This window comes from Pieris brassicae, chromosome 2 (assembly GCF_905147105.1).
Source record: "Pieris brassicae chromosome 2, ilPieBrab1.1, whole genome shotgun sequence".
In the NCBI taxonomy this organism is placed as follows: Eukaryota; Metazoa; Arthropoda; class Insecta; order Lepidoptera; family Pieridae; genus Pieris; species Pieris brassicae.
In genome coordinates, this window is record NC_059666.1 from 18,525,798 (window position 1) to 18,537,295 (window position 11,498).

Consider the following 11,498-nt stretch of genomic DNA (forward strand, 5'->3'; position numbering starts at 1 on the left):
AGGCGATTGATATTCAAATAAATCTGTTTCAGGCGAAAATTTCCGTAAAAAATCGTGCCGATAATATTACGTACAATATAATAATACCTTAACTTATGTAAAACCATTTACCTATATACTTATTTCTATTTACTGCTAGTTATAACGACGATGTATAATAGAAATTTTTATTTTTATACAGCCTCTATATCCAATTTGCGTAATTGCCATCTCTCTTTGAACTTTTAGTTTTTTTCCGCGCTCATGAAGACACTAGACGTGTGTGTGACCACAGAGTGATATCTAACTCAAACAAAATACCAAGCTGCCAAAAATATGGCTAATCTAACAAATGACACATATACATCTTATGGAATCGGAATGTCTTTTCACGACGAAAACACCTCATTTGAAGAGACTAATTTGGTCAAAATAATTTTAAGCGTCGTACTCATTGCGTCCATGACGTTAAGTTTGATCGGCAATTCTTGTACATGCGCTGTCATTGGCCGAGAGAGATCAATGCGAATCCCAACGAATTATTACCTGCTGAACCTAGCTATTACAGATTTGATGACAGCTCTGTTTATTCCTATTGAAATTTACATGCTTTGGGTTCAAGATTATTATCCATTGGGCGATGAAGGTTGCAGAATGCATTTTCTTATTTGGGATGTCCTAAGTAACTGCAGTGTATTAACTATTTTAGCTTTCACCGTAGAACGTTACCTCGTTATATCCAAGCCATTCTTAAGACAGAGATTAGCCTTAAATTCTCGCGTTTTTAAGATAATCACTGCAGTGTGGATAATAGCCTGCATTTTTTCAATACCCAACGGCATTTACGCATATTTGGTAGAGAAAAAAGAAAATATTTACTGTTGTCTTACAGTAAAGGACAATGATAAAATATACTTCATAGCCGTCGAACTCATAGTATTTTTCGTTGTACCAATGACGGTCATATTTGTTCTCTATGTGTTGATAGCATTGAATTTAAAATCCAAAAGGTCGCAAACACCGCATCCCGCGCTTGGTAAACAAAACAAGAATAAAGCTGTCAAAATGTTAGGTAAGTAATCAAATATCTAATTACTATTTACTGTCAAATACAATCTAAGGTTTCGCATTTCACACCTCTATGTTGATTTAAAAAATAAAGGATATGTAGTTCTAATCAGTTTTAAACCGAGGAAGCTTTCTTAAAGAACGCTTGAATTTAAATACAGAATATATAAGGTATGTCGTCACTGCTTATATAGGATAATATCAATAAGATCGACTTACACGTGTTCCAGCGGCTGTGGCAGCTTCGTTCTTTATTTGTTGGTCACCTTACACTGTTCTCCGTCTCATAATCCTAATGCCACGGCAAAAGTACAACGATTACTTTCAGGTATGTATCGAAATTTCCCAAAAAGGAAATAAAAAAAAATATAATAGATTTTTTTATTATATGTACGCTGAATATCCTACATTATTTATCTCACATAGTAGATTAATTAAATAGGATAAGTATATCTTAGCGACTGATATATATGTTTATTGATGCAACTATAAAATGCATAATGACCGTTTTTTAGTTAACGACTGTTTAAGGATTTAATAAAATGTAAATAATTGATTGCCATTGGATCTATAGTAACTAAATCGATGATGAGTAATCTATCATATGCATTTAGAAGGACTCTAGGTGCGACTGCCCTCGAGAAATCTAAGACTAATAAATTACACGGTAACCCGGTAGCACCTCAGTTTAATTAACAAAAATAAGGATATTGGTAAAAGATGATATATTGCATGAAATAAAGGCTAAAAGATAACATATATGTACAATTTCCGTTGAGATAACCGGTGTGACAATGAAAAACGTGTAGTAAACGTGAGCTTCGCATGATTATACGTGACGAATTATGTTATGAATATAATAAAGATATATAAAATCATTAATCTGTGGCAGTGCCACAGTGAACAAACTTGTTTTTGTTTTTAATTTATTATTATGCACAGCTTATGTTAAGATTCTGTTGATTATTTAATTTAATAAATACAATTTATTTACCTCTTCAAACTAAAATTACATGTCATTTAATACAGATTATCCATACCGAATATTACATACATAGTATTCGCCTACACTACCTACTCTGTATATATCACCTGCTTTAATCTTGCTGGGCTTCAGATGGTCTAGGACCAACTAAGTCCCGCAAATAGTAATTTATTAATCGAACAGATTTAACATAGTTCAATAACTATATAATATAATAATTACTAAACAATATCATCTCCGGAATAAAAGTATAGTGTAATTGTAAAAATACCGGTCGACGCAATTAATGTTCTGTATTTGATTTTGACGTTACATAGTTTTTAAAAAAAGAATATGGTCGCGGTTTTTGATTTTAGAAGTAACGAGGCCGATTTCATATGACCATAAGAATTTAATAAATCGATTACACGCTATTGTAGTTATCATAATTTACAACAGAGGATCACTTAAACATTTAAAGACTCTGAGGGTCTGTTTCACTGTGTATGCATAAAGTACCAAATAGCTATGCAACACATAAATAAAGTTAAAGATAAAGAAGAAGTTAAAAGATAAAAGTTCCGAATAAGAAAATTCGCGTTTCATCAGACTCATAACTTATGATGGACTTTATGTCACGAATAGCGCCTATCTGAGAGTCATGAAACGCAAAAATAGTGTTTATCCTACCAATAAGTAATAAATAGCTTATTTGGAACTTATGTAAAACTTATCCGTACATTATGAAACAGACTCTGAATCTTTAAATGTTTTACACAGCATTATATTTATACATTTCCAGCTGGAGCGCATTTTCCTTTACTTAAGCACGGTAAACAGCTACCTGTCGACAGCCGTCAATCCCATACTCTACAGCCTAATGTCGCGGAAGTTTCGACATGCTTTCAAAGTAAGATTGATATCATATAAGTATTTCATATCTCTATGTAATCAGGAGTATACTACGTGTAGCTCTTTCTAAGGGCTCAATAAATATAAAAGAAGAGACAGCGCAAAGTCTCCACTTTGGGTAAGCGCGCTTTTAATAATCCCGTAAGTCAATCCCATTACCTACGCCCATATTTGTATTCAGAGACACTCAAAGTGAAACTAAGCGTTAGTTTTACAAATTTAGATAGATTATTTCATTGTATCGCTTTTGAAATAAATACATCAAATAAATCCGTTTAAATCAAATTTAATACATTTATAAAAGAATATTTTGTAAAATTACACAGCATCAGCATAATAATGTTAATAACAATAAGTGATAATGTATTTTGAATTTCTATTAATGTTGTAACTAACTACACATTAGTTACCTTTATTAGATTCTTGTATAATAAAAAACCCATGTGTGAATGTATAAGATTTTTAAGTAGATCGAGTAGAGAGAAATTTTACATATACCGTGTACACTTTTTACTTATTTTCCATCGATGATATCATTCATTTACGTGTTTCAACTTAAAATAATTCTGTAAAATTCCTATTAAACTATTACAATCGTGACAAATGATTAACCGTTTTTTTTTCAGGATTTGTTAAAGGCGAGAACGCAAACCCGTAACCATCGCAAACGGCAACGATGCAACAATTTACAACTACAACCTGTATTAAAACCTCATTATATATAATGAAAATTTCAAATGGACGGACTCACATAATGTCGTATTTTGACAAGAACTTCGTTACACACTCGGTCAATGTATACCTCGTGCGGTATGATTAAGTTGTATTGGATTACGAAAATAAGTTATAAATTCATAATAATAGGACGTTACGGTTTCTCTTAGAGCGGTTAAACAGAAACAGACAGAAATTTCATAGAATTATTGGCTGGTATTGTAAAATTTCTAAACGAAGGAAACTATTTTTATAGTATCATTATATATTGTAAAGAAAATCAGTGTTATTATTAAAAATATATTACTAGTTTTTATAATATATTATTGTATAGATAATAACGTCCCTCCTCCAAAAGTTGTAGATATAATAACCCAAATGAATCTGTGTTATTTATGAATATATTTCGTCTTTGTCTTATTGTTTTATTTATTAAATAAGAATTTTATTTGCATTTTCGTAAAGTAAAAAGTTTCTTTCTGTTGTGCCTCTTTTCTGCTTTAATCCATATTAGAATTTAAATAATAAGATTAGTAGAAGGGAATGCTTACTGTCTACGAAGCTAAAATCACTTTTTGCTTTGCAACAACAACTGATGCAAACTTATTCTTTTTGGCGCTGTAAAGCGTACCTTAACATACCACGATAAGTCGCTGTTATTCTTGTTCAAAGTAGAAACAGCATAATATTTGTTGTAGTAGTAGGATCAGAAGGTAAAGCAAAAAACGAAAAGATAATATTTTTCGTTTAATTGTTCTTCGGAAACAGCATCTCTAGTACCTAAAAAAAACTAAGCCCAATTAGCAATGTCGCCAATTGCACTCATTGCACTAGACATAAATAACGACAATGTTCAATATGCATCGCGCATTTTCAATATCGAAAGGTCAAATTTTCTCGAATGAACGAGTTTTACGCTTGTGGAAACTTAATTAAGGCCTTTATTTTCAAACTAGGTTATACTGCGATTTCCTTTGTGTTATAAAATTCGCCTTCGCACCTAATTGTTTTATCTAACGATGATATAAAAAACCGTAATCCGTTAATTCAGAAAGTCCCATTAGGTAGTATGGTCTACCGGCGACGTTGACCAAAACCCGAAATCCAATTAGCGAATTCGGTAGGTCCTGATATCAAAGCAATCAAAGAGCAAGTTAGCGTATTGTCTAGAGTCCCATCTCATCTCATGTCATCTTGAGGCAACTGGCATGCCTTTGACCAAAAATTGGCGTGACTGTAAAAAATATCATTCATAGTCCGAATATGAAACAATTTTAAAGTACGATAATATCTCTGCGTTCCATAAGCGGCTGGGCTGGTTATACATTCGTCAGCGACGTGATGCTTACGTTCTCCATCTCTTGTTCTGTCACATAACATATATAACATCCTGTTCAATCCTAAACTCCTTTCTATATTAAAAACTATTTAAAATTTTGGGAGCCTACAGTTTACGTTCTTTCGAAAACTTTGAAATCCCATCTCATAACTCATAAGAAAGGATTCTTGGTGAATCAGGCAATAGAATTCACGTCCTGTCCCTATTAGCTTAGCTCCTTCCCTATGTTCCTTTAAATCTCTACTCTAATCTACTGTACAAGCATTACCTATCCACATCGCGTCCTAACCTAACCTAACTGATCTGAAATTATCGTGAATCATGTGCACTTATTCTTTCTCTATGTCCTTTTTTAAATTTTTGTCCTGTTCACTGTTAACATATATTTTAATAGTTTTGTTTTGTTCCATTACTTTTAGCCTAGAAGAGATCGCTCGAAAGCGATAAGACCGCCGTCCTATTTATTTAATTGTATCAATTGTATTGTATTTCTATACATGCAACGAATTGTTAATAAATAAAAAAATACAAGAAACAAATACACAAATCTATGGACAAGGACCAAAGTTTGTAATTTGTGCACTGGTTTTTTTAATAAATGGAAAAGCAATAAGGTAATTACAACGGGCATTAATTACATATCACGTTAAATTGTTTCATTTATACTTATTAGAGATAATCTCTGGATATTATTATCAACAGCGGAATTTTCCTACCGATTGTATAATGTTATTGGTAATTACGTAAAATTATTTGACCCGTAGAAATTGATAATATGCGTTGATTACAAATTATACTAGACTAGTTCACGCCTGTAACTTCCTCTAGGCAGAAGATCAATCGTTTACATCCATCATATGAATGATTTTTTAACTATATATTTTATATTCACGACTAAGCGTGAAAATTTAAGTGTATGATAAATATAATTTTAAAGAAACTTGAATATTAAGTATATATGCATTGGATTGCTTCTTTATCACAGAAAAATCACAACTATCAACATAAACATTTCTAGATGAAAAGAAACTTATTACTCTCTTCCGATTCGATGTTTAATATTTTTATATTTATTTTAATTTTAACTTAATCGTATTTTTTGTTTTATATCAATAATATATGTATTTAATTTTCATGTGGATATCTTATTCGAAAACAATAATTTCACGTGCGGTCGTCTCGTCGTATTTTAAAAAACAGCAGACGGCTTATCATCGACAAAATATAATTTGATAAGCAAAAGTTATAAATGGAAATTTAACCTTAACATTAGTATCTATGGTTTATGGATTTTTTAAATGTAGGTTATATATGATATAATATGTTTATCCCAGTCAAGTCCCTTCAAAGTCCTTCTGTGTTTCTCATAGCATTGTACCCTTGGTAAAAACATTTCTTTGCACGATTTGATATTATATTCCTATAAACTTTATGAACCGATAGGCTTAATAATAATAATTATTTCCTACGGACTCAACACTTGTTATTACGGGGGTAACACTGAAAATGTTTAGAACTGGCCAGTAAGAGACATTGCTAATGAAAACTTTTTTTAAATTTCAACTTCAGAACTCTTTGGTAACCTAATGTAGATATATTGCGATATTAAAATATAACTTGGCTTGAAGGTCTCGTTATCAGGTCATACAATTACTAAAAATATTAGGTAGTATATTGCATAAATTTGTCATTTGTTTTTGTGAATTACCGGCAAATCTAAAACTCTTGTTACACGTGATAATGAATCTAACGCGAGAAAACTTTTGGTCAATGATTTATAATTACTTTTGTTGTGGCCTTACTCTTACAACAAAGCTATGATAGGCTGCGATTAGCGTTTCTTAATCAAGCCCCATCTCGTGCTACTATTTACAATTGGTTTTAAGAGTTTAAGCGTGGAAGTAGCAATCTTAATGATGATCCGCGTGAGGAACACCCTTTAACAGCGACTACTGAAGATAACATCAGTGCTGTGTGACGCATGATAGAGGAAGATAAGAGACTGACCTATCAGCAGATACGGGCAAGCCTAGGCATTGGTATGAGTGAAATTCAAAAAGTATTACACGAACATTTAGGCGTCAGGAAGCTTTGTACCAGATGGATTCCCCATACTTTAACCGACGACTAGAAACACCTTCGCATGGTGTTGCCAAATGTTACATAAGTTCAACGGCGGTGACTGTATTTGACGTCGTCAATGAAAAAAGATCATTGCCTCATTCTTTGGTTGGAAAGGTCATATCGCGACAGTTGTGCTAGAAGATGGAAGGACAGTTACTGTAGACTGGTATGTCAATCGCTGTTTGCCTGTTGTCTTGGAAATAAATTGACAGCAGCGGCCTCGAAGCAGGATTCTCCACGACAATGCTTTAGCGCACTCCGCAAAACGGACTGTTGAATATTTGACTATGGCAGGTGTCGAGATACTGAGTCATCCGCCATACAATTCTAACCTGGCGGCCTGTGACTTTTATTTATACCCAAAAACTAAACTTAAAATTATATTCTTATTAGTATTCGCTATACGAGCCCTGAAGATGCGGTGAAAGCGTACGAAAATGCCATAGAAGAAACCATATTTTTTACTAAGTGAACAATACCCACTTAAACCACATCGAGTAGTTCCTACAAAGCCGCGTTACAGAGGCTCCAGGGTCGCTGTCGCATTCTACCGGGACGTCAACGGCATGTTACCCTCACAAACCTATAGAAGAGACCCCTAAGGAAGAATCGGCCAACTGCTTTTGTCAGTGGTTCCATCGAATGCGACGATGTGTACAGAGGAACGGAGATTACTTCAAAAAAACAAAAGTGTTGGCAACTTTCTACATTAAGCCGGTTGGTTCTAAACATTTTCAGTGTTATCTAGGTAAAAAAAATACCAAATTGTGAAGAGTAATATGTTCTTATTTCACTGTTTGACGTTTTACGCATGTAATTTCATATATATCTTCTGTTTTGGAGTAAACGGTTAATTATCAAAGACACGTATTAATTATACCATATTATGTTCATTATTTTCTACTTTATTTATCAACGTTAATTATTTTCGAAATCAAATTAAATCAAAATGTGAAATATTCATATACATAACTTAATGCACACTGCCAGTTCTCAAATCAACGGCGTAGAACGGACGAGAAGAACTGGCAATAATTCTCCGTCACCTCTAAATCACCATGGACTTTTTAGAAAATGTTTGTAAGCTCCAACAACCACCACCTAAACAATAAATAAATATATAAGAAAACCAAAACTCTTTTTTTTATAAAATAGGGGCAAACGAGCAGGAGGCTCACCTGATAATAAGTGATTCCGCCACCCATGGACACTCTCAATGCCAGAGGGCTCGCGAGTGCGTTGCCGGCCTTTTAAGAATTGGTACGCTCTTTTCTTGAAGGACCCTAAGTCGAATTGGTTCGGAAATACATCAGTGGACAGCTGGTTCCACATAGCGGTGGAGCGCGGCAAAAATTGCCTTGACAAACGCTCAGTCGTGGAACGTCGGATTTCACTTACATTACTGTGGAAAAAATACGCAAACAAGTGAATCAAGGTAGAAAATAATTAATTCGTAGCCGTAGATACACCGGAACTTTGACCAGTCACTACAAGAAGCAACCGTTCACGACTACGCCGCATGGCCAGCCATCGGCCCACTCGCCGAGAGACAACCCGACGAGATAAAACTTTGCGATTTTATGTATTACAAAAGCACCGTAATATAAATAACAAAAAGTAATTTCGATTAAACAAGCCCATAATAAAATAATTTCTGAGCTAAATCGCTATACATTCGGTTAATACTCAATTAACCGAACCGAATTAATTACTTATTTGTAAGGCGAACCACCAAACTTACATTCTTAATTATATTAGATACGTATTATAATATACAAAAATAATTTATCTTTATTTTATTTTATTAAAGTATTCCTACAGGTACTCATTAAACAATATTCAAACAATTACATTATACACAAAAGCCAACAACGGAATACACATTCAAACATAAACATAAAGCACAGTTTTACCTATTTATACAATTAATATAACAAAGTACAAATTCATACTAAATTCTAGATTATAAGTACTAAGTTCTAAGATTTATTGATCATTATACTAAATATTTAATATAAAGGAAGAATAACAAAACCATTATAAATAAAAGATACCAGAGTTTTTTAAATATTTTTAAGCATTCTTTATTCACTTTAAATATATCTATTTAATAATTGGTAATTTGTGTTATCATCTGAAGGTATACGATACATGGCTGTGTTACGTTAATAGTTTTTAGACCGAGGAATCTGGAATAGTTGGGTTTGCCTTGTATTGTATGATGAAGTGGTGTGAAAAAGTAAAAGCGACAATAAGTCAGGGGAGTCAATTAAACCGTTGCAAATAGCGTGTCGAATAATGTCGACTTAATAATATAGTCATAATAATTCTAAGATTTCCACAGAAAAAAAGATAAAACTAAAAAATAACAAAGAAATTTATCCTAAAGGACAGGCGATTACTTCAACATATGGAACTCTGTCCTGACTCAAGACTTAAGAAGGACCTTTCCGGTCGCCAAACTCCAAAAAAGTACATAGCTTCTTTCCATTTGTTATCATTTCTTGAAGTAAGGCAATTGGAAAAAATATATGTTGGAGTTGAGTAGCTTATGTATCCATTTTGAAAGATCGATACACGATTTAAATAACTTTAAAATTTAAATTATATAACCTTAAATTAAAATCCAAACATAACATAGATTTTGTCATTTACACGATATATTTTATCGCAAGCCAAGTAAAGTAAATAATAAGAAGTAAGTATTAATACACTTTTTATTATCACATTCTTATAACAACATTTCATTTGTTTTTAATATACTAACGAAGATTTAAAAGTACAACGACACAGTACATAGTGGCTTAACGAATAAAAATAGACTTATAAACAAAACTGCAACATCACTCTTACAATGTTTTGTAAAAAAAACTAATCATAACCACTTTTACCATATTTACCAAACAATAAAAGTCATTGCTATAATATAGATGAATCTCAGTCTTTAAAATCCTTCTTTGCTTCAATATTAACGTTCACAACATTGTAAAATCATATGAAAATTCGATTCGCTAACGGCAACATTCAGACTGTAAAGTTGAAAATTCTCTTTGTATTTTCGTACGAATCAAGCTTCGCTATCTACTTTAGATAAGAACCTTTAGTTAAACGAGTACCTTCTCTATTACGACTTATTATCGTATAATACTAAGAATAATAAGCACGCGTAAAAGGGTCTTGGTAGGAAAATGTATAGCACCCTACTAGCCCATGTAGTTCCCTCAAGATTTCTATCCTAATAACGATTTATTAATGCTTTTCAAATGGCCTTTTGGAAATACTACAACTGATATTTTACATCGAAATTCATTTCTTCTATTTAATAATATTTTATCAATTAAATGTTATATGAAACGAAATTGGTATACTTGGAAGAGGTTTTACATAAAGGAGGTTTTACGTTTATGTCGTAATGTGCTAAATCGGGGACATTTTACTGCCAATCATTTGTATGCCCTAATGCCAAAATTTACTGATGTACCAAATACAATTGTAATTAACGATGTTGGTAAATTGTGTTGGTGGCTTGGCAAGAACAAAGGGACTTTGATCTGATATATTTCGACGCCGCATTTATATTTCGACATAAAATATCTCCGCGTACAGTCTCCACAACGTAAACCCAATAATAAAATGAACTTATTTATAAAGTAATAGAACACAACCTTCAAATCCTTCAAAGGAGTTTTTAAGTCCGTTAGCGTAAAAGTCAGCAATTTTCGGCTTTATCCCTTAGCGTTGCGTATGTGATCTCTCTGCATCTTCTACCGCATTTACCATGGAGTTGTTCGGACCAATACTTGCAGATAAGTTTAATCGTCGTTTCACAACTAAGCGTTATTTAAGGCAATTTCTGCCGCACACCACCAGCCACACTACATTGACTAAAGCACCAAAGAAATCGAGCAATAAAGTATTAATATAGTTTTGTAGTTTTTGGATTAAATTTATTAAATTCTCTTTTTGAATTTGTACTATTCGACTATCTACTTTGTGAAATGTTTTTTTTTACCCTTTTTAGGAACCAGCTGTCGCCTGCCCGCTGCTGTGGGGTCGTTTTAGAACATCCATGTGCACATTTAAAGAGGCCGGTAACGGACTTTTATCGTATTTTAAACCAATGCTTTCTTTATAAATAGCTTTAGGGTTCACCCTCGAAGCTTGTAACATTATATTGTTTCCAAAACTTGTAATAAAGGAAAACTTTTACTTAAGTCTAAAAAGGTCTTTGGGCCGTTGCCAACCAGCGTTTAGCGAGCGCCTGCTACGAAAATAGAGCAATTCCGCATAAACGTATAAACTATTAAGATTTTAAAAACTAAAGTCAATATGTACTCATACTAAATGAGCTGAAAGTTTTCTAAGTTTTGAAATATTCCTTATTACACAACATTTACT

General features: G+C 32.8%; 1 protein-coding gene across 1 annotated transcript; it reads left to right on the forward strand.

Annotated features, from left to right (window-relative positions):
- The first annotated feature begins 315 nt into the window (after positions 1–315).
- On the forward strand, positions 316–3,862 carry LOC123720276 (neuropeptides capa receptor-like). Its single transcript, XM_045676821.1, has 4 exons — positions 316–1,051; positions 1,278–1,375; positions 2,814–2,921; positions 3,550–3,862. The coding sequence occupies exons 1-4, from the start codon at positions 316–318 to the stop codon at positions 3,646–3,648; spliced, it is 1,041 nt and encodes a 346-aa protein (XP_045532777.1). The 3' UTR covers positions 3,649–3,862.
- The last annotated feature ends 7,636 nt before the right edge of the window (positions 3,863–11,498 follow it).